Source organism: Anas platyrhynchos, chromosome 25 (genome assembly GCF_047663525.1).
Source record: "Anas platyrhynchos isolate ZD024472 breed Pekin duck chromosome 25, IASCAAS_PekinDuck_T2T, whole genome shotgun sequence".
In the NCBI taxonomy this organism is placed as follows: Eukaryota; Metazoa; Chordata; class Aves; order Anseriformes; family Anatidae; genus Anas; species Anas platyrhynchos.
Genome location: NC_092611.1, coordinates 9264031 through 9286296, shown reverse-complemented (window position 1 = coordinate 9286296; position 22266 = coordinate 9264031). Strand labels below are relative to the sequence as shown.

At 64.0% G+C, this 22266-nt stretch overlaps 3 protein-coding genes across 9 annotated transcripts; 1 reads left to right on the top strand and 2 right to left on the bottom strand.

The window, feature by feature from the left end:
* Nucleotides 1-134: 134 nt before the first annotated feature.
* Nucleotides 135-6779, bottom strand: TMPRSS4 (transmembrane serine protease 4). The gene is made up of 13 exons (XM_027444166.3): nt 6637-6779; nt 3948-3981; nt 3763-3876; nt 3508-3660; nt 3273-3402; nt 2930-3031; nt 2790-2830; nt 2152-2311; nt 1759-1925; nt 1390-1485; nt 1138-1277; nt 750-899; nt 135-514 (listed from the first exon to the last, which is right to left on the bottom strand). Exons 1-13 carry the CDS (start codon nt 6643-6645, stop codon nt 503-505), a joined length of 1308 nt encoding a protein of 435 aa, XP_027299967.3. The 5' UTR covers nt 6646-6779; the 3' UTR covers nt 135-502.
* SMIM35 (small integral membrane protein 35) lies at nt 4009-16743 on the top strand. 6 transcript variants are annotated; one of them, XR_011804938.1, is made up of 8 exons: nt 4009-4789; nt 4883-4989; nt 7485-7663; nt 8781-8928; nt 11014-11130; nt 11384-11417; nt 11619-11737; nt 12033-14979. XR_011804938.1 is itself a non-coding variant. In XM_072027723.1 (6 exons), the coding sequence occupies exons 2-5, from the start codon at nt 8913-8915 to the stop codon at nt 11722-11724; spliced, it is 273 nt and encodes a 90-aa protein (XP_071883824.1). In that variant the 5' UTR covers nt 7320-7663; nt 8781-8912; the 3' UTR covers nt 11725-11737; nt 12033-14979. The 6 variants fall into 6 exon arrangements, 1 of the variants encoding a protein (XP_071883824.1); XR_011804940.1 differs by lacking the exon at nt 12033-14979 and adding an exon at nt 16507-16743 and having other exon boundaries at nt 4011-4989; XR_011804941.1 differs by having other exon boundaries at nt 4011-4989; nt 13682-14979.
* IL10RA (interleukin 10 receptor subunit alpha) lies at nt 14984-19669 on the bottom strand. 2 transcript variants are annotated; one of them, XM_038167457.2, is made up of 8 exons: nt 19275-19669; nt 18820-19138; nt 17944-18064; nt 17656-17834; nt 17271-17437; nt 16738-16888; nt 16464-16588; nt 14984-16362 (listed from the first exon to the last, which is right to left on the bottom strand). In XM_038167457.2, the coding sequence occupies exons 2-8, from the start codon at nt 18884-18886 to the stop codon at nt 15379-15381; spliced, it is 1794 nt and encodes a 597-aa protein (XP_038023385.1). In that variant the 5' UTR covers nt 18887-19138; nt 19275-19669; the 3' UTR covers nt 14984-15378.
* Nucleotides 19670-22266: the final 2597 nt, after the last annotated feature.

Below are 22266 nucleotides of genomic sequence, written 5' to 3'. Positions count from 1 at the left end.
GCTGCGGGTGGTGGTGGGGCTGGGCAGCGGCAGCTGGGGGGCTGCTGGTCCTGGGCTGGGGGCTGCTGCTTCCCAGCAGGGGGCACAAAAATGGTCCTGAGAGCACGTGGGACAAAGCCTTCCGAGGCTGCGTGGAAAAAAAAACACAAATCCTTTCCTTTAATGGGGATAGCACAACCATCAGCTCTCTCTGTAAAACAATAACGAGCAAACAGCAGCGTTGAGCCCAACAGCGCAGGCTCAGCACAGGGCAATAAGTTAACCTCTCTCCGGGAGGGAGCTTGAGCCGCTCGGATTCCTTCGTGGTATCGGTGGCCGCTGCTCCGAGCTGCCCTTTGCCTCCTTGGCTGGCCCCTGGTGTCCTCAGCCACGGAGCCAGCGAGGGCTCGGGAGGCACCGCGCGGCTCCGGCACTGAGCTTGGTCCCAGCTGCTGCTGGAGCCGAGGCAGCCAAGAGCACAGGGACGGGGAGGGAGGCTGGGGGGGACCTGTCCCGGCAGGTCTCAGAGCTCTGACTGGAAGCAGAGAGAGAACGAGAGAAGGAATTGCAGAGGGCAGCTTAAATAGTCACGTCCTTAAGGTGCTGGTTGGGTTCCCAACAACCCCGGCACCCCTCGTGCCCCAGCACCCCCCGTGTCCCACCACCTCACTTCCCCTCCCTGCAGAGCCACCGAGGAGCCCGTGGCCACCCCGAGCCACGTGCCAAGAGCCACAGACATCGCTGCCGGGGTGCTGGCTTTGGGCACTGACCCTGCGGACGGCGTAGATCCAGTTGAGGTAGGCTCGGACACTGGTGTAGACGCCGGGCGTGCTGGGGGTGCCGCAGCCCTGGCCCCAGCTGACGATGCCCACCACCTGCCAGTGCCTGCCCAGGTACATCAGGGGCCCGCCGCTGTCCCCCTGGGAAGGACAAGAACCTGAGCAGGGCCAAGAAGCCCTGGCACAGTCGGGGACGCAGAGCTCTGCCCACCCAGGGCTCAGTTCCCAGGGTTGGGAAAGAAGTGGGTAAACCCAGCGCTGTCAACACCACCCCAAATCTGTGCAGCTCACCCCTGGGGCTGGTTTATCAATAGATGGGGAGGAACCGGCCCCTTCTTTGGGGAGCAGGCCCCCGAAGCTGCTCGGTGCCACCCCTCACCTGGCAGGTGTCCACCCCGCCCTGCGGCACGCCGGCGCACAGCATCTTCTCCGTCACCTCCCCGTGGTACGCAGCCAGGTTGCAGCTCGTGGTGTCGACCAGCTTCACCTCCGCCTGCTGCAGGGTCTCCGACAGTTTCCCTGCACAAAACGCAGCGCGGCCGCTCAGGAGAGCCAGGAGCAGGGAGGAAGGGTGCTGCTGGGGGGCTCTGCCCTCCTCCCGGGGTGCATCCCTCGATGCCGTCCCGCTCACCGTGCTCCTTCGTGTAGCCCCAGCCTGTCACCCACAGGGACGTGCCTGGCACCAGCTCCTCGTCGAAGTAGGGCAGGCAGATGGGCTTGATCCTGTCTGCAAGGCAGGAGGCGTTGGGTGAGGTGCCCCTGCCCAGCCTGGCCGCACCCCATGCAGCCAGCACAGCGCGGGCAGTTCCTGCCTCGATCCCCCCACACCCCATGCATGGGAAGCCCAGGACCCCAGGTGCTTGCACAGCCGGGTGAGAGGTGCTGAGAGGCATTTAGGTGCTAAGGCAAAGTGCTCCCTGCACCACCGCTCGGTGCCTTGGCCACCTTCAGCCTCGCTCTCCTCGCCCAGCCCCTCGGGGTGATGTGCACCATGTCCCACCTGAGACCTGCAGGGGGGACTGCAGCTTCACCAGGGCGATGTCGTTGTCCTTGGGGGACGGCGGCGTCACCTCGGCCAGGAAGACCTTCTCCACAGCCAGGGTGACGGAGCCCGAGAGGAGGTCGGAGCCGGCCTTCACTCGCCAGTTGGGAATGACGGGGTTGTTCCTGGGCACGGACACGCGTTAACCCTCCTGCCTTTCCCCTCCGTGCCTGCACCCTCAGCATCACCCAGCTGTGATGGACCAGGGGGCACAAAGCCCTGCACAGGCCCGTTAATTAGGGAACATTTAATCAACTCACGGCCTCAACCTCCCACCAGAGAGAGGAACCTGCCCTGGGGAGCTGACGGAGCCCCGGCACGGCGCGGTGCCACGTGCAGCGGCTGACTCACTTGAAGCAGTGCGCCGCGGTGAGGATCCAGCCGGGCTCGATGACGCTGCCCCCGCAGATGTGCTCCGTCCTGTACTGCAGGCTCACCTGCCACGGCCACCACTCGATGGCCGCCGGCCTCCCGCCCAGCACACGCGGTGTCCTCGCGCTCTCGCCGCAGCCTTTGGCCGGGCGGCGCGGAGCGGGGGCAAAGCGAGACGTTAGCTGTGGCAGGGGGGAGCAAAGCAGCCCGTGCTCTGCTCTCCTCCACCCACAGAGCACCCTCTGATGTTCTCCTGCCCGGGCACCTCACCCCTCGTGATGCTGCCTGTGCCACCCCGTGCTGGGACACTTGGCACCCCCCCGTTTTGTTCTCTGTTTGCACCGCTCATCCCAGCCTTCCCTCCGCTGAGCCACCAGCTGGCTTTGTTTCCTTGGGGTAATTCATCACCAAAAGTAAACCCATCTGGGCAGCCGGGTGAGCCCCTCCTAGGTGTCTCAATCTTTTCTGCCAGCTTAGCAGCACTTTAATCTAACTTTTCTTGTGCAGGGAAGGGCCGGGATGAAGGCCAAGCCCAGCTCTCGAGGTACAAGGGGCTGTGCCGGGAACAGCAAGAGGCTTCGCACACCCGCAGGGCGCAGCCAGGTCCCCGTACTTACTGGAACAAACGAGCGAAACAACCGATCCGGAGAGGCATTTCCTGGAAGAGGGAGGAAAAGGGCTGGGTTCGGAGCAGGAGCGGCCCCGGCTCGGCGCCGGGCAGGCTCCCACGGGTGGCACAGCCCCAGCGGGTGCTCACCTGCCCGGCTCGGGCACCTGCAGGCTGCCGTCGCTCAGCACCAGCTCGCGGGGAGGCAGGGGCTGCCCCGCACCCGCATCCACTGCTCGGAAGCTTGGGGTGCTGGAAGAGAGGGGGTGAGGGTCAGAGCATGGCACGGGGGTGCACGGCCCCGGCTCCTGGTGGGGGTGTTGGGAAAGGGCTGGGGCTGGGGCTGGGGTTCCCCTGGGAGCCTGGGAACCTGGTTTGTGGCTTGGATTGAGCCAAAGTTGGGGGTATGAAGTCCTAAAGGGGTGGAGGCTTCACAGGCAGGTCCCAAATACAGGGAGGGAAGGCGAGGGGTGCGGCGACGGCAGCCCCCCACCTGCTGTAGCCCATTTGCTCGCACGCTGCCTTGGCCAGGGCCAGGTTGAAGTGGTCGTAGCAGACGCAGGACCAGGCTCCCGTGTTCCTGTCGAGCACCTGCAGGATGGATCTGTCCCTGGAGACGCGGGCTGCAGGGAGGCACACAGTCATCCTTTGGCAGGGGGGGATTTGGGGAGGCAGGGGCTGGCTGCAGCAGCTGCAGGCAGGGTTTTTATAAGGTGCCCGGGGCTCACCGCCAGCCTGCGGCCCCTCGGGGACGTGCTGGGGACAGCTGGCCTCGTCCTCGCCGTGCAGGCAGTCTGCCTCCCCGTCGCAGACCCTCGCCAGGGGCAGCAGCCTCAGGGGCTGCTTGCAGAAGAAGTAGTGGTACTCCAGGTAAGCCTTGACTGGGGGCAGACGGGGAGCTCAGCACCGAGCTGGCTCAGCAGGACGGTGCCACAGCCGCCCCCGGCCGAGCCAGGAGGAGGGAGAGGGGAGCAGGGGCGCACCCAGGAGCCCGATCCCAGCCAGGCAGGCGAGGCTCAGCACGACCACCAGCACGGGGATGCCGACACGCATGCAGGACCGCCGCACCGAGCAGGTTTTGGGTCTGGTGCTGGGACCTGCAATGCAGAGTTGGGTGGTCCTGCCCTGCCTGCCCCCCTCCCAGCACCCCGGGCCCCGTGGGCATTACCTCCGCCGCCGTTCAGCCGCTCGGAGGCTGGGTCCTGCAAAGCAGAGGAAAAGCAGTCGGTGAGGTGGAACGGCAGGGAAAAGGGGGTGGCAGCTGGGGAAGGGGCTGCAGCAACGTGCCCTGCTTGCCCCGTGGTGACGGATACAGCGAGTGCCAGGGGGAGGGCAGCCAGAGAGCACCAAGGCCCAGCTCTGCCTGGGCAGCCCAGGGACCAGCTTTTTTGGCTCACTCGAGACCCGTGGGCAGGATTAGCAGGGAAACTGCCCCAGCCTGCAGCTGAGGATGCCTGAGAGTCGGAGGTGGTGTTGGGAGGACGCCGTGTCCCAGAGCAGCACCACCTGGGGTGAGCAGCGGGGCCATTCCCCGGCCATCACCGGTACAGCTCCAGGTCCCAGCTGCTCGGTCACAGATTTACTGTCCTAACGCAACGCAGGCTGAAAACTCCAGGTTTGATGAAAGCTCCGCTTCCTGATGCACCAAGAAGCCCTGACTCAAACCGCAGGTGCCTGCCGGGCTGTGCCACCCAGACATGTCACCGTGGGGTTTTGTTCCTCAGCCAGCCCAGCTTGGGGACAGAAACCCAGCGGCACAGCCCCATTGTGCTCCAGTGAGCACGGCTGGGCTCACACGGGGCTGGCAGAGCTGCCACCGGGAACGAGGGCTCTGGGGGGGCCGTGCTGCTGCTAGGAGACACGGCAAACACAGCCGGGCACCGATCCTGCTCGGTTCCCTCCCGGCTCTGTCCGTGCCAGCTCCTGCTGGGGGATGCCCGGCTGCAGGAGGGAGGCTCCCGCAGGCACCTTGCCTGCTGTGGTGCTGGGCTGAGCTCGGAGCCCCGCTGGGTGGGTTTCAGGCGGACCCTGCGTGTTCCTCCTGCCCGTGTTTGTGCCGTGCAGCTCGCTGCTGCTTCCTGACGGTGTGCATTTTGTGAGCAGGCTCCTGCCTTCGGACTCAGCAGGGCGCAGCTCTCCTGTGCCCCATTTAGTGCTCATCCAGCCCAGAGTCAGACCTCTTCTTTAGCTGCTGCTTCTGGACCCCACAGGTAAGCCTTGAGATTTTTTGCAGGGCCTGGACCCAGCGTGACGAGAGGTAAAGGAGACAAAATCACTGCAATAATCCCACGGATCCGGGCTGTGAAGAGCAGTTCAGGACGGCTGGAGATGCAGGAAAGGAGCCGTGCCCCAGCCCCGGGTTAACACACCGATGGTTTCCTCCCCGTCGTGGCCCCGCTGCACCGCTCGGGCTGCTGCTTTGGGCTGCTCCGGTGCTTGGGAAGGAGAAATGTCCTGTGCAGGGCAGGGCCGGATCCTGCCTCTGCTGGTGGGGCCATGGGGCTGTGTCTGAGCCCTCTGCAGCCTGGGTCCCCTGGACAAATTCCCTGGAGCCGGCTCCTTATGGGCACGCACGGTGCCTGCAGCACCCCGGGGAGTTTTGCAACGCCGGCCCAGCTTGCTCCCAACGCCACCTCCAGCCTCCAGCGGAGCCGGCCGAGGGCGTGCAGGGCTGGTCCTTCCTGATGCTGGCCTCCTGTGTCACCCCGGGCTGGGGATGGCCCCGATAATGGGATGCTAACGGTTCCTGCTGGAACGGTCCCAAGCCGAGGGGCAGCGGGGGTGCAGGGCAGAGCCAGGTGGAAGGGGTGACGTGGAGGTGCTGCTGTTTGCAGTGAGCATTGTCCAGTGGGGATTTGGTTTGTATTTCAGTCCAAGAGTATCCTCACTACAAAATGGACCTCTCCAAGAGCACCCACTTACCCCCAAAGCCACCTAAAAGCACGAGCTGCACGGGTTTCATTCAAAGCAAGAGCCGAGGCAGCTCCTGCAGGGGGTGTCAGCACCCAACCGCCTTGGGAACCCCCTGCTGCCATAGCTCCTTGTGCTCCCCTGCCCATTGTCTGGCAGAACACGAATCCAGCTGTGACCCCCTCGGCTGGGCGAGCACAAACACCAGCCCAGGGGCCGTGGGGACCTCGATGAGTTCTGTGCTCCTGAGCAAGTGCAGGGGGGATGCTCCTGCCCCAAATCAGCTCCAGGACGGGTCCCTCGGTCCCTCTGAGCCCGGTAACCCCATGGCTGCAGGGGATTTAACCACGGCTGGGTGCAGGTGTTGGTCCTGTGCAGGGGCTGAGCTCCTCGTCCCGCTGTGTCACCGCTGGAGGGTTTCGAGGTGCCACAGGCCGGGCCACGCACGGCTGCTCCGTCAAGGGAGGCTTTTCCCTCCTGGGGAGGGGCTGCGTGCCAGCCTGGGGCTTGGTGGCTGGGGCTGTGCTTGAGGAAAAACAAGAAAGCTCTGCGGAAAGCAGCTCTCTGCACGTCCCCTGCCCTGCGAGGCGAGTGGGGGCACCCTCCGTGGAGCTGCTGGGGACCAGCCCTCTGTGGGGCCAGGTGCTCCGGGGTGCGCGGTGCCTGCCCTGCCTGCCCCCTGCTCAGACAGGGCCAAGGGAAAAGTCCTGGGGACGCCTCTACCCCCACGGCAGGGTGCTGCTGCTGCAGGTAAAGCCCTGCCCTGCCCGGATGGCAGCAGCTCTGGGCCGGGGCTGCCTTTTTACCCCTGTGAGGTGGGTGCCAGCATGGGGCCCCCCCAGCAGTTGGGCTGCGGGCGGCGGTGGCACCGGCTGCCTGTACCCAGGGGAAGGAATTGGGGGCTCGGAGAGGGGCAGAAGAGGGGGAGCAGGCTGCCAGGCACTCACCATGTCCATCCAGCTCCTGGGGGGTCTTCTGTGCACAGAAACCCAGCAGAAACCCTGGGCACGGGGAGGCCGCGGGTGCCCCAGTGCCCAGGGAGCTGGGGCCGGGGGTGCTCCCAGCGCCCCGTGCCGGCGCGGTGCTGACACTGGGGCAGAACCGCCCGAGCACTCCTTAAAACCCACAAGGGGAGTTGTGAAACAGGAATTATGATTTGTATTGTAATATAACACCGGTCTATCAGCAGCACCATCACCTCTGCTAATCTCTGGAGGATCGACCGCTGCGCGGTGACTCACCCGCGGGGCCACTGTCACAGAATAAGTTACTGAGTGAGCCGACCGACAGAGCAGGATTTTTTCGTGCCCCTCTCCCGATGATGAGAGGAACCACAGCCTCCCCGCTCTTTGTCCAGCTCTTCCGCATTGTGCTGGGCTGTTTTAAATACAGATTGTTGTAGGTGGAGGAGGAAAGGAGGCGAGGCGATGCGCGAGGTTACCGGGCCGCCGCATGCCCCTGCCTCTAAGGTCACTCGGTCTGCCTGTGCCTGCAGCACCAGCGATGTGGGGAGCAAAGCGAGAGCTGCTGGGGAGGTGACCCACGGGTGCGGGCAGGCTCTGGCCCCGTGGGTGCTGCTGCTGCTGCCCTGGGCTGGCTGCAGGACCCCAGTGAGCTGGATGCTGCAGAGGTTGCTGGTGGCCTCTCCAAAGAGAGGGCTGGGGTCAGGGAGGCTGCAGCTCGCTCTCTGGCCCCACTCCTGGCCTGGTGCAGGCTCCTGCTGGAAGCGGTGGGTGTGCAGGGCTTGCCGAGCAGCTGCTTGCCTTCTCCTTTTGTAACCGAGCTTTCCCAACAGCCGGAGAGCTGCTGCCAGCTGCGAGCACTGTGCCAGCGGGAGGGCTGTGGAGCATCACGTCCCTGCAGCTCCTGGCCCCGGGACGTGTCCCCTCCCCGTGCCAGGTCCCCGGTGCAGCCCGGACCCTGCCTGCCCTGGGGACTCTTCGCCTGAGCAGGGATCCTGGCATCCTCCTGCAGGTAAGGGGCGCTGCTCCCGTGCTCTCTGGGGAGGATCTGGCCCCCTTAGGGTGTGGGGGGACACGGGCAGGCTGCAGCCTCATCCCTGGCTGCGTGGTCCGTGTGGGGTGGTGGGGGCAGCAGCAGCTGGCAGGGATCTGGTAGGAGCTGATCCTCCCCTGATTTGGTGCTGGGGTGGGAGCTGAGGGCTTGTGGGCTGGTTTCGGGGCTGTGCACGGTGGTGGGAATCGGGGCAGAGCTCACGTCTGTGCCACAGCAGGCCCTGGCTGGGCTGGTGGAGGCAGAGAGTGGCTGGGGGGCTTTAGGGGGCAGCAGGGTGGAGTGAGCTCTCCAGCCCACCCCGGGCCACTGCCCATTTTCAGGGACCAAACTGTCACTTAGAAGCCCAAGCAGCCCAAGAGGTGGGTGCTGCCAGGCCAGCAGGGATGGGGCAGAGGCTCAGCCCCAGGTGCAGAGCTGCAGCCCCATAGAGACCCCCTCACAGCGTGGGGCAGACCCCAAGAGCATCCCGGTGCCCAGCGCCGTCCCCCTGCCCCAGAGCAGCCGTGGGGCAGGAGGTGGCAGCGCAGGGAGCGGTTCTTCCTCTTCTGAGGTTAGGCGAAGGCTTTGAGGAAGGAGCTGAGGTTTGCAGATGTTATGTCACAGCCCCGAGCGCCTGCAGGGCTTTGCTTCCTGGAGCACGGCTGCTTCCCAGCCCCAGCCATGCTCACCTGGCCTCTTCCCTGCGAGCCTCGGGGTGACACAGGCAACGTCTGGGGTCAGGCAGGGGCCGGGCAGGGCTGGTCTGAGTCTCCACGGGGCTCTTTGGGTGCTGCTGAGGCCTTGGGTCTGCAGCACCTTGTCCCCAGTGCCTCCCCATCCTGCCCAGGAATCACCCCACAGTCCTGGTGCCAATGGGGACGCGGCTGGGGGGGGACCCCTGTCCCTCGGGCTCCCCGCGGTGACAGCAGGGACCCGATCCTGTCCTCAGCAGGAGCACAGAGCCGCCTGCGTGGGCACGCATCGCCCCCAGCCCCGCAGGGAGGGGAGGCCGGGTGGGGGCACAGGCAAAAAGCCTCATCCCTGGCGCGAGGGCGCTGCCTGCCAGGGCTGCTCTGCTTTCTCCCCTGGGAACCAGTCGAGCCGGCGGGCGAGGAGCGGTGAGGTGGCAGTGTCACCGGGCCAGGAGGGGACAGGCAGGACGCGCCAGGCTCTGCTGCAGCAGCTCCCAGCACAGGCAGCCTCCAGCAGCTCTGTCGGGCAGCGGGGGATGGACCCCAGGGCAGGTAAGCAGACGGCACTTTTCTCCGCATGCTGAGCGGAGGTGGAGATGTTTTACAGCACGAGCAGGGGCTTGGGGACTTTCCCCTGCCCTCTGCTCTCCTTGGGGTCGGGGTGTTGAGGTCTGGCTGTTCCCCTGGCTGTGCCACGGTGCGGTGCTGCCGCTGCTGGGTGCACGGAGGTCAGGGCAGGGAGCAGCTCCCGGGCGGAGGGCAGAGGCCGGGCACGGAGCCGGGCACGGAGCACGCCCTCGTCCTCCCGGCAGCAGCAGGCGTGGGGAGAGGGCAGTTTCGGCAGCCGGCTGATTCAGGGAGCCGATTGCACCACGCTCATCCTGCCCCGCAGCTCCCACTGAGTCACTCCAAGAGCAGACTCCCTGCCCTCAGAGCCCTGCTGGGGTCCCGGGGCTCCTGGCTCGCCCCCGGCCCAGCAGGAGGAGGACATCCAGGGGCTGCCCCGTGTCCTGCAGCCCGCCGGGACGCTGCAGCAGGAGGACAGGGCAGGCTGGTCCTGCTCGACTGCTGCGCGCCCCGAGGGCTGGCGGCACGATGCACTGCTGCTCCCCGCGGCTGCCACATCCCATCAGGTGGAGCTGGGACATCGCTCGCTGTGTAAACACCGTGACCACAGGGGAAATGTTCTCACCCCACCGGCATCTGCCTAAATTTAGCTGCTCTTAGCTCATCCCTTTCCGCTGGCTCACTCCTGACGCCGCGAGGCGCAGCGCCCTGTCCCCGTGCAGGGCACCTGCCCCGAGCCCCCCCTCGGCGAGCAGCACCGTGGGGCTGTCCCCATGCCAGGGAGGTGGCCAAATCCTGCTGTCCCCCCCTGGGCACGGCAGCCAGAGCAGCCTCCAGAGCTGTGCCTGCACTCGGTAATGGTGGGACCGGGCAGCGAGCACCTTCTGTACCGCGACCTTCCAATATCTGAGGGGACCTACAGGAAAAATGGGGAGGGTCTCTTAATTGGGGAGTGGGGTAATAGGGACAGGGGGATGGTTTTATGCTGCAAGAGGGTAGATTTAGGTATTAGGAAGGGATTCTTTACTGTATTTAGGTATTAGGAAGGGATTCTTTACTGTATTTAGATATTAGGAAGGGATTCTTTACTGTATTTAGATTCTAGGAAGGGATTCTTTACTCTGCGGGTGGGGAGGCGCTGGCACAGGCTGCCCGGAGGAGCTGTGGGTGCCCCATCCCTGGAATTGTTCTGGAGCGGTCTGGGGGCAGCCTGGGCTGCTGCGAGGGGTCCCTGCCCATGGCAGGGGGTTTAACACGATGCTCTGAGGTTTCTCCCAACCCAAACCCCCCCTCCTGACCCCCAGAGGTGTGGGGATGCTGGGGTGCCCGTGGGACCGCGCTCATCCGGAGCCCGCTGGGACAGCGAGGAAGGCTCCGTGAGGGCACTTGGCAGGGATTTGGGGGAGCAGGGGACGGGACACCCCCCCGGGGAGCTGGGGTGGGCAGCATCCCCCCGGGGATGTTCGCGGCCCCCTGCCCGCGGGGACAGCCGCGTCCTCTGGGGGGAGCTGCGCGGCCGGGAACCGGCACGGTGCTGGGGGGAGCAGCCCTGCGCCCCCCGGCACCGCCTCCTTTGTGCCCAAAACCAGGGGAGAAGTGCGGGGCCGAGCCCCCCCGGACAAGGGCTTCTCGCCAGAGCAGCGAGGGTGGGAGCGGGGTGGGGATGCGCCACGGTGCCGGCCCCATAACGCAGGTTTTTGGGGCCAAAATGCGCTCGGGGGCTCGGTGAGGTCCTGGCGGGGCCGGAACAGGAGCAGACGTGCTGCCGGGGAGCGTGGGCTCCTGCTTACGGCCTCTCCATCCTGTCTGGTCACCCACACTCCCCCCTCGGCTCCCTTCCCAGCTCGGGGCAGCAGAGGATGCGGTGGTAGGAGCAGGTCACCGTGCAGGGCTCTGGGGGAAGCCAGCTGCTCCGTGTCTCCGCGTTCAAGGCTTGAGAGCCTCGGGGAGCCCCTGAGCCTCGGGGATGGATGGCACAGCCCCACGGCTGCCCCGTGTTCCCCAGGTGATGCTCGTAACCCCCAGCCTCCCGCAGGTGTTTGCAGAGCCCCCTCTCCCTCTGGTTTGCAGGGCAGGAGCCCATCAGTGTGCTCGGGCTCATCCTGGGCCTGGGGCTGGCCCTGCTGATCCTGGTGCTGTTTGGCTACGCCTTCGTCCGCTGCTACCAGCAGGGCCGGTGCTGGAGCCGTGAGTACAAGGAAAGGGGCTGCAGGGCCTGGGGTGTGGGGAGCACATCTTGTCGGTCCCCAAAATCCACACGTGGGGTGGCTCTGGAGCAAGGCTGGGGGATGCAGAGGCCAAGGAGGGATTTGGAGATGTCCTGGTGCTGCTGCTTGTCCTGTCCCTGCCCTGCACCGCAGCACCAGGCGAAGGCGAGTGCCCAGCCACGTGGCTGAGCACCGCAGGGCCCTCTGACAGCTTCTCCTTCCCTCCTCCCCAGGGCCTGACTTCGTCTTCAACCTCTACCACAGCCGGTAAGTGAAGCCACGTGGGGCACAGCCCCGGGGACCCGGGGCTCACGGGGTGCCCCCTGCACGGAGCTAAAATGCTCACCCTAACCCACCTATTGGGATACGGGCTTGGCAGTGCCTCCCCGGGATGATGATGCCCTGGGGACCCCCCCAGCTGCCCAAGGAGGCTCCGGCAGCCCCCTGATGCCTCTCCCTTCCCTGCAGCGGGCTGAGGTCGGTGGCGGTGGAGCTGGCACCACCATTCAGCATCAGCGGCTTGCTGAGCGAGGCGGGGGGCGGCTACGTGCGCTTCCAAGAGCAGAGGCTCTGAGGCTGGTGAGCAGGTAGGGCACAGCCCCGCTCCCCACGCGTGTCCCCAGCCACTTGTGGCCCCTCTGCAGTGCCGTGGCCCCGTGGCTGCCCTGCAGAGCCCACCCGCAGCGTGTGCGGGGCCGTGCGGCCGGCGGCGTTTGGGTGCTGGGTGAGAAACGCTGCGCCCCACTGCCTCCTTCCCCTCTTGTAGTCCCAGCTGTGGCTTTCCCTGGGATAGTCCCAAGGTTTTTCCTCCAAAAGTCCTCCCTGAGCCTGTGGGGCATCAGGGGTTTTCCCTGGGCTCTGGTTTTATTTCTCTCCTTGCAGGCTTTGGCCCGTGCCACAGCGCTCTGCTGCCTGTGCAGTGAGCTCCCCGTGCTGCTGCAGGGCGATGGGGGGGTTCCCTGGCTGCCCCCTCCCACAGCTTTTGGGATCAGCAGGGTGCCCTCAGGGTGGGTGCTTTGGGCTCTCATTGTGCCATCCCTGGCTGGGACAGCCCTGCAATGCTGTCCCTGTACCCTGTGGGACTTTGAACGGGCTCGTGGCCGGGGGCAAAGGGGTCCGGGGCTGCAGCACGTGTGCTCCCCATGCCAGCACGGCCCTGGCTGCTTCCCCCCTGCTGTCTCATCCCCACTGCCAGCGACCACAGAAAGAGCAACCAAAATCAGCCGTGGGGGAGTTCCTCTGTTCTCAGTTCTTCAAAAAACTGCCCCCAGATATGCTGGATTTCTACCAAAATTGGAACAGAGCAGTTTCTGTTCTACAGAGCTTCTTCATCTGCTCCCTGCAGCTGCGGTCCCCTCCCCGGCCATGGGGAGAGCTGCAAGGTGCCAGCTGCTCTCCTGGGGCTGGGGCACGGGCTCAGCCTCCCCTCGCTTGAAGTGGAGAAAACAGGGCTCTGCTTCACCCCAAGCACCCAAAGAGAAGCAAATTGTCCCCACGGTGCCCCGTGGCTCAGACATCCCAGCGCTCAGGCCCAGGCGGAGCAGGGCTGCAGAAGGGCGAGGAACTGCAGAGCCCGGCGCCGCAGAAAGGGCTGGCTTTGTGCAATAGGGGAAAACGCACAAGGAAATGAGACTGCTTCGCGTTTCCCTCAGCCAAATATCTGAGCCAATGTGGAAATTTCTGCCATCTGCACTGACCCTGTGAGCGAACACGTCAGAAAGCCCCTGTGGGTTGCCTTGTGGCTTTCTGGTGTGGCTCGCATGGGGCGCAGCAGCCTGGCACCGGGGGGCTCGGGTGCAGCAGGACAGGTCCCTGGGGCTGTATGGGGCAGCTCTGGGCTGTGCCAGAGCACTGGGCACACCGTGAGCCCACTGTGGGATGGGGATCAGTGCCCATGGCCTGGTGGCATCTTGGTAAGAAGGGGCCAGGACACCTTGCTCCTGTCCCACCGTGCGTGCGCTGCGTGCCCATGTCCTCGTAGCCCCCGTTGTGTGGGCACACATCCAGCCGGGTGCCCAGGGGGTGCCCAGCACAGCACCCTGTGCCAACATGCTCTGCAACCCTCATGGGAAGTGTTTCTGAATGTTTTTTTATGAATCATTTTCCTGGAAGGACAAGGAGAGTAGAGAAACTCCGGGGACCGTGTGGCTGCACGTAGGGAAACCAGCGAGAGCTGGGCGGGGAGCCCCAGCCTGCACCCCGGCCTGAGAGGGGCTGGGACAGGGGGTAAGGGGACCAAAACCACAGGGGATGAGGTCATGAGTGGGAAGAAAGTGGCCTGGAGGGGCCGAGGGGTGGCTGTGGGAGCCTGGGGGCAGCTCAGCTCTGCCCTTCCCCTGGGTGAGAGCTGAGCAGGGCACGGCTCCGCACAGCACCAGGAATGGGGCCGCACGAGATGGCCGTGCCTCCCCTCCATCCTGGGGCACGGATCCTGGTCTCTTGCTGCTTGTGCCATGGGCAGCAGGCGGTGGGATGGGTGGACACGTCCTGGGCAGACCCCTCAGCCTTTCCCCTCGCCTCTCCTCCCCCAGGCTGCTCCTCGCAGGGTTTGTTCCCGTGAGGTGCCGGTGGCATTGTGCCATTGCAAACGCTCTGGAAATGTTTGCGTGGGGAGGAAAGGTGCTTTCTCAGGTGCAGCCCCCACCCCCGGGCCGAGGTGCTGCGCCACACGCTGCATGGAGCAGGGGAGGGAGGAAAAAACCTCCTGCAGAGGGATTCGGAGAAGAACATCCTCTGCGTGTCGGGCTGTGACTTCAGCAAGGAAAATGTGAGTGCCCGGAGCTTTCACACTCAGCAGGACCAACGTGCTCTCAGCGACCAAAGCCGAGGTGTGTGGGTTTCTGGCAAGCTCATCCATCTCACTGAAAGGAGGGCCCCAGCTGCTCACCGGGGGGGGATTGCTGCGTCCCTTGGCCCCTGGGTGCTGCCAGCTGGAGCCTCTCACGGCGAGCAGGAACCGGCAGCACCCGGCGCAGCCTGGATCCGGCCACAGGGCTTGACGTCAGGAGTGTAAAAAAAGTCACGCCGAGTTCTGATGACTACGTTTTTCAGAGGAAGTCGAAGAAGAAAAAAAAAAAAAAGGAAAGAAAAAAAGCAAAAACCCCAACCCCAAAATACCTCAAGGAAAATAACGTGGAAATGGGAGGAGGAGTGGATGAGGGTGCGGGGGGGTGGCAGCATCTGGTCCCTGCAGCGGGTGGCAGAGCTGCCCGGGCAGCAGGAGTGCATCTCAGGGGCGATGAGCACCAGGCACAGAAGGAAGCAGCAGGGCATCAGCAATGCTCTGACTGCGGTGAGTCAGGTTTTCACCTGGAAAAAGTACTCCGAGCTGGGTTCACATCGCCACGAGGGACTATCCCGCAGTGAGCTTTCTGGGAAACGAGGTGTCTTTGGAAAAACTTTCCGGTGACCTGGCAGTAGGTGAAGGTAGCCTGCGGTAAGTCCCCCCCATTTCGCACTTGTTTCCACTCTCACAGAGAAGCAGTTTCCCCACACACACCCAAATTCTAGGCTTGCTCTGCCCTACCTTGGAGGTGGTCCTGCCTTCTCCTGCCTCTCCCCTGCACCACGCCCCCTGTAAAAGCACCACAGGGTGCTCAGGGCCCTGTTTTGCTGCAGCTTCCAGGGCAGCACACTCCTTTGGGAAAGCTGCCCTGGTCCTCGGAGGGGTGTGAAGCTCCAGCTGGGCTGGCTTTGCTCGCCTTTGCCTAGTTCTGGTGTGAAAACACTGCCCTGTGCAAGGCAAAACACGCTGCCCTTGTCCGCTGGGGGAGGATGCCACCTGAAGGCAGAAAGCCTTAGAAGGGGACGCACGACGAACGGAGCAAATAACCAACACTTCTTCCCTTCTCTATTTACAACTTAAATAGAATAAATAACATCTGTACGAGAAGTGGCCGGACAGTGAGCACAGAGCCGTGCGGGGCTGCCCTGGCTGGGCTCAGGTGACAGCAGCACGCGTCCTGCAGCCTGTGCCACCGGAGGGGCAGACGGAGCCCCTGCAGCACAGCCTGTCCCCGTGTCCCCTTAGTGTCACCTGGGGCTGGCTGGGAGGGCGCACGGGGGCTGCGCCTTGCTGGGAAACAGCCCCAGAAGGAGCAGAAGCGGCGGTCCTGGGGCAGTCCGTGCCGGGGTGTCGACATTCAGGGGTCAGCGGTAGCTTATCGGAGTAGCTGCTCCCGAGGGGCAGTGCTGGAGGAGGTAGATGGGCCGGGGCTGGTGGCACGGCTCACAGGCGGCTGTCCTTGTTGCCCCCATCGAGCACGCTCAGGGGGTCGATCTGCAGCGTGAGCCAGTCGTTGGTGCCGAAGCTGGAGGTGACCAGCGTCCCCAGGAGGTCAGTGTTGAAGATGCTCGGGTCGAAGGGGATCTTCAGGAGTTCAGGGCTGGCTTTGGAGGCCGGGGAAATAACTGGAGCCCCATAGCTCAGCAGAGAGGGGGCTTGGGGCCCCAGCTGGCTGCAGCAGTCCCAGACAGGGGGCTCCTGAGGTGTCCCCGGGGCAGCAAGGTCCAGTGCGTGGCTGCGGGGAGGCTGGGGAGAGGACTGCTTCAGGTACCCTTTGGCCACAGCCAGCTCAGAGCAGTCCATGTCCAGCACAACATCGGTGCCAGCCGGGCCCCATGGGGATCCTGCACATCCCGAGGGGGGCACCCCATGGCTCTGCTCCTGCCTTGGCTCCACCGTGCCCTTGGACTGCTGCAGGTACCCACGAAACTCCACCTCTTGCGGGCTGTCCTGCCCTGCAGCAGGGCCAAGGCTGGGCTCGCCTCCGTGCCCAGCACCCACGAGGCTGCTGGCGGGGTGCTGGAGGCTGTTCTCCAGGCCCACGCCGCTGTCATTGCCCACGGGCAGCTGCTGCTTGTAGCCCTGGCCCTCGGGGTGGCTCAGCTTGGAGGAGGAAGAGGAGGAGGAGGAGGAAGAAGAGGACGAGGAGGATGAGGAGGTGTGCAGGCAGATGCCGCTGTCAGTGCTGGTGCAGCTGCAGTCCCTGCTCCCCGCCAGCCCCAGGAGCTGTGTCCAGCCCTCGGGCCATGCCAGCAGCTCGCTGCCCGTGTCCAGGGGGGGCTGGGCTGTGCCGGTGCTGCTGGGGGCACCGGGCTGCTGGGGCTCCTTGTGGCACAGGAACAGCTGCTGGATGGGGTCTGCGTCCGTGATCCCCGAGGACAAGGACTCCTGCTCCACCCAGAGCGAGCTCTGCTTTATGAAATTCTTCTGCGAGGGAGAGGAAAGAGGAGAGTTAGCCTCACTTTGTCCCTGCTCCTAATCACTGCCCAAGCCAGCACAAAGGGTGCCTGCGTGCCTGGCTGCCTTACCAGGACGGCCGGCGGCCTCACAGATTTCCTTATGTACATGCAGGCCAGCACAGCCCCCAGGAAGCACGAAAGGAAGAGGATGATCAGGGTGGTGCTGACGATGTTCAAAACGAGCTCTGCGCTCCCTGCAAGAGAAGCCGTGCCTCGGTGAGCTGGGAACCACGGTGTCTGCGGCTCACATCGCCCTGCGGTGGGCACAGACCCCTTCCCTGGGGCTGGGGGCTGAGGGGGATCAGTGTCCCGCCAGGCACCCGTCCCCTGCTCCCCCACGTACTGTGTCTCCTGCCGATGGTGACGCACTGCTCGGGGGTGCGCACGGTGCGGCTGGCCCGGCTGGTCACCTCGGGCTCCACGCTGACGCAGTACTCAGTGTCCCAGACGAGGTCGGGGATGTGGAACTCCGAGCTGGTCTCCAGCAATTCATACTGCAACGAGAGAGCGGGCTGGTACCCGGGAGCTCCCGTGGCACGGCTGGGGCTGGGGCTCTCCTCCCTCCTCCTCCATCCCCTGGGCAAGGTCCCTTAGCAAAGCTGCTGATAGCAGCTAGACCCCAAACCCCCACGAGAGCCGGAGGACGCACTACGGTAAAACATTCAGAGGTAAAACACATCTATACACGTTTACATACATCTATGGTAAAACGTAGCTGTAATTTCTGGCTCAATATTGGAATTTATGGAGAACTCTACTTTACAAAATAAATCAAACTTTTAAAAGTCTTCCAACTTGAGCTGCACCGCATGGGAGGGAGGGTCCCCACGCTTGCCTGCAGGCTGAGGACCGCAGGGGAGCAGCAGCACATCTCACCGTGAAGTTGTCCTGCGTCCTCCTGACGTACACCTTGTAGCGCCTGGCGTGCCTCTGTATGTCCTCGTAGCGAACGGTGCGGTTCCCCACCCTGAACAACATCTGCAGCTGCATGTGGATGCTGTTGCCCAGCACGGAGAGGCTCTGGCCTGACAGACGCAGGCTGGCTGGAGACGAGGGATTTTAAAGAGCGGGTCAGGGTTGTCTCCTGTCTGCTGCTCTCAGAGCTCCTGCACAGCCTGGTGCTGCTGTGCTGCCAGCCACCCTGAGCTTTGCCCCATCCCAACCCACCCCACGGACCAGCTGCCCTCCAGGAAGCCACAAGGACATTGCCCCCATGCTCTCATCTCTCCCAAAGCAGGCTGGCCCCGTGCCCTCCACCTACCTTCCCTGGGGGAGAAAGAGCTGCTCCTCTGCCACAGGGACGTGCGGTTCCCGGACACGGCTCGCACCTGTGAGAAGTAGCGCTGCTCGGGGTCCAGGGTGTAGTACGTGAGGTCGCAGCTGAGCTCCTGGATCCTCATGCAGTTCGGGATGGCCATCCAGGAGGAATTGGTGCCGTAGCTGCCGGGAGAAGGGCCTGGGGTGAGCGTGGTGCTGGCGTGGTGCTGGCTACTGCCGCCGGTACCGATCCTGGGCAGACAACCCCCGTGTCCCAGGTCACCCTACTCACACTATGTGCTCCACTTCGTAGCTGACATTGCTGGGGGCGTCGTGTCCCGGCTCCCACCGCAGCAGGTGATATGCCATCTCCGTGTCATAGCGTACGGCCCTGGGTTTCGGCAGCATCTCACCTGCAGGACCGATGGCATCAGGCGAGGCTGCCCCGAGGGCTCCCGGCCGGGGCCACCTCGACCCTGGGTGTCCACCCAACCCCCGAAATGCTGCAGGCTCAGGCCCAGGCAGGGGTTTGCCCATTTCTGTCCCACACTTCAGCATTTGCTCATCCCCCCTCTTTCTCTTCCCCTCCTGCAGCCGAGAGCACCTCGGGGCTTTCCTCGCCCCAGAGAGGAGCCCCCTGACCGCTGCCCGCCAGCACGCTCTCTGTTTGGATTCAGCCTTCCTGTTTTGCTCATCTACTGGCTGGAAAAAAAAATAGACTTTTTCACACCTCCTGCCTGAATTTCAGTATTGTCACCTGGCAGCAAAACACCGCTCGATAACATCTGTCACCCTCTCTCTGCTCGCTTCCTCAGCAGCCGCCGTCTGCCAGCAAACAGCCAGGCGCCCGCAGAGCGCACGTTAACAGCCCCGCGGCTGAACGGGTGGCAATAATCAATGAGGCTGCTGCTGGAGCACTAACGAAGGCTTCAGGCTCATAAATCAGGGAAAGAAAAGGCGAGGGCCAAGCAGGGTCCCTGGGTGGAAGGCGGCTGTGGGCACTGACGTCCCCAAATCACACCCGCTCCTCAGGTCCCTATCGCAGCATCTCCCCCCACCACCCACCCCCATGCCCTGCCACGTCTCAGTCCCCATTGCCACAGGCTTGGGGCGGGGGGCATGGAGTGGCCCCTGGGAGCGTGGGGCTCGGGGTTTTTTGGGAACTCACCGTGTGTCGGCCAGGCGAGGAGCAGGGCCATGCACAGGGCCAGGGCTGCGGGGGTGCAGGGGGCCATGCCGGCTCCGCATCCTCTGTGGGTGCTGTGCTGGTGAGCGGGGTGCTGAGCTCTGTTCTGGCAGGCTGCGAGCGCTTGTTTTTCCCCCGGAGGCTGGCTCAGTGACGTCTCGGAGGCGTTAGCGCAGTGGGAGGAAAGTCAGAGCGCAGCGACTTCCACTTTTCTTCACTGTCCTCCCACTCAGGCACCGCGAGCCTGCAGCCCAGGCTGGGCATTTCCTGCCCCCAGCCCCGAGGAGCAGGGCTCGCAGGGCTTTTCCGAAGAAAACAGCACAGCACCAAGAAAGGGAAAACAGGAGTGCATCATGTGCCTGCCTCTGCCTCCTTGGTATTAAATTAGAGCTGCAAAGCAGAGCCCAGAGGGCAGGCATCGTGCCCAGGGGCCTTACCGAGCACAGTAGCAGCCCTGTGGGGTCCCCTGTGCCAAGTCCTGGCCCCACAGCAGCCGAAGCCGGCCAGGTCCCAGCTCAGAGCTGCTGTCCCCAGGAGCTGGCCCTCACTTTCCCCTCCCCTGGGCTCAGCCCCTGCCCTCCTGTTTCGTTTTGCCCACTTCTGGGGCTGGGGGACAGCCCCGTGGCCGCTGTGTGTCCTGGAAACGCCTACGTGTGGTGGCCAGGGCACGGCCGGCTTTCAGGCCCTTGAACTGTCCCCAGGGCCCCATCAGCTGTCAGCCACGGCCCCATCCACCCGTGACACTGCAGGGCCCCGAGGCCGTGTCCTGCCGGCTGGTGACCCTCGGGGGTCAGGAGCTGGGCCGGCTGCTTGGCCACAAGCCCTCGGCTTTGCCTCCCAGCAGGCAGTACAAGGGCCTGAGGGCTGGCCTGGGGCCTGCGCGAACCCAGGGGCCCTCCTGTGCTGGGAGTGCTCTGCCTTGTGGAGAGGAATTTCCCGCTGGGGGATAAGTGGAAAGGACAGAGAGAAACAGAGCGAGAGAAACTGAGAGCACCGCGGCCACCACGGCAAGGTGCAGAGCAGCGGCTCCCCGGCAGCCTTTGGCACAGGGGGCTGGCTCCTCGGGGCCGTCTGAAAGGCCTGAGCAGGAGCCCTCTGCTTTCTGCCCTGCCTCTGAGCACAGCCTGGCCCTGACTCATCCTTCCTGCGAAGCCCAAAGGCTTCAAGGAGCACACAGCCCGGCCAGGCGCTGCTCTGTTCTCTTTCTCTTCACCCAGCCCCGCTTTGTTCTGCTCTGGAGAGCAGCTGATGCCCTGTGACCCCACAACCCGCTCCTGAGTCAAATCTGGCTGAGACAGAATTTCGAAGTCCCGAGATGAAGTGCGGCCCGGCCCACGCAAGCCACAGCTTATGTTTCATGCGAAGGAATGAAAAACAAAAGCAGCGGGACCAAAAAATGAGGAAGGAGGGAGCCTGGTGGAAAAGAGGCAGTGGGGCCGGTGCTGAGAGGAGAAATGGGTGATGGTTTAGGGGAAAATGAAACAGGCTGAGGAGAAGTGACAGCCCTGCTGGAGGCTCGCTCTGACACGGTGAGCAGCACACCCCGGTGCTCAGCGCCGCCAGGAGCCGCGGCAGGACGCAGGGGGATGCTGCTGGGGCTGCTCATCCAGCTGCTGCTCTCCTCTCCCCTGCTGAATGCTCTGAGACATCCCAGGCATCCTGTCCTGCAGCAGCACGCTGTGCTGGGGCTGCTCAGCCCCTCCCCGGCTCAAGGCACCTTGAGAAAACCACAGCTGAGCTCTGCGCTCGCCCCGGGGGCTGCTGACCACCGGAGCCGTGATGAAACCAGAGTGCGAACAGAAAAAAGCAGCCCCTGTTTTCAGTGAGGGGCGGAGAGGTTTTGAGTTTGTGGGTCTAACCAGAGCCCGAGAACACTGCCGAGTTTCCTTTTTATCTTCAAAATAATTGACTAAGCTTTGCGTAGAATTAGCAGTGTTTTTAATAACCTGGAAATCACCTGAGTCAGAGCCGCACTGCAGGGCTTTCTCCAGAACCTGCCGGGAGAGGCAGTGAGGTTCCTGGCAGGGACCGGGAGCTGCAGGTGCCCTGCTCCTGCCCAGCTCCACTGCTCGCACCCTCAGCACCGCTCCACGGGGGCTGCGAGCACCGAGCCCACCTCTGCAGGACTGGTCCTGTGCCGGCACAGCACTGCCATGGGGAGAGCCGCGTTTTCCCCTTACATCCCCAGTTCCCTCAGGCTTCGAGGTCAGAGCAGGGAGCAGAGCAGCCTCGGGCTCTCCCCGTGCATTATTAACAGGTCAAAGTGTTGGCTGGGGCAGGGGGGCTGCAGCAGGGCTCCCAGCAGCAAGCAGATGCGGGGATTTCGGCAGCAGGGTGCTGGCTGTGAGCGTGGCAGTGAGCGTGGCATTTAACACAAGGTTGCTGGGGTCAAGCCCAGGTGCACACTTCTCTGTAACTTGCCTTCTGTAAGTGACTTTGTAGTGAAAACAGCAAGGCATCGTTCCCGGAGCTGCCACAGAGCTCATTTCGGAGCCGCTGTTCAGAAGAGGAGGTGCCTGGTGCGAGGGCACTGGGGCCAGCTCAGCTCCTAGGGGGAAGCATCTCCCCTGCCTGCACACAGCAGGGCAGAGCACTGGAAGGCACTGGGGGGCTGCACAAAGCAGGCAAAATGCTTCCAGTCCTGCATGGTCAGGGGGGATCAGGCAGGGAGTCGGGTCCCAACCCCACCTCGCGGGCTGTGGAATCAAGGGGGCTTTTTAGCTTAGCATCCTCCAAGCTTGGGTGGCCCTGGTTGTTTGCTGCACTTCCTAAGGGCACGTGTGGGTGGGGAGCCAGATGAATAAGGGATTTATGCTATGAATAATGCTGGGAGAAACGTGCCTGGAAAAGAGAGCGCTGGCTTTTCTCACACTGACCTCTTCCAGCCAAGGCTGCGCACCCCGGCCGGGGCTGGGAGCAGCGTGGGGCATGTAAAGCACCTTGGGGACCTGCAGCATCGTTCCTCCCTGCTGCGTGGTGGGGAGCAGAGACCATGGAGCAGCTCCGAGCATCAGGGATCCAGGTACAGGCTCCCCACGGCCTCCTTGATCCCCTCTGTGCCCAGTGCTGGGGCAGCCGGGGCTGGGGACATGGCACTGAGGGATGAGGGTCTGGCCCCTGGGCTCCTGCATCCCGCACCGGGGCCAATGTGCAGCTGGCCTTGGTGCTGCTCCCTCAGCCCGGCCCCCCCTGGACGTCAGGGAGCAGCCAGCTGAGCTGGGTCTTCTTCCTTCCATCCAGATTTTGTGTTCCTGTTTACCCCAAATGTGCGTTCCGGGTAAAGCAAAGCATCTCCAAGCCTGCACCCACAGAGGAAACCAAAGACCGTTGCTTTTTCCACACACAAGTTGAGAGCATCGCTCCACCAGCAGATGAGTGAAAAAGCCTCGAGAGAAACGAGGTGGCATCCCACAGCCCTTGCAACATGGC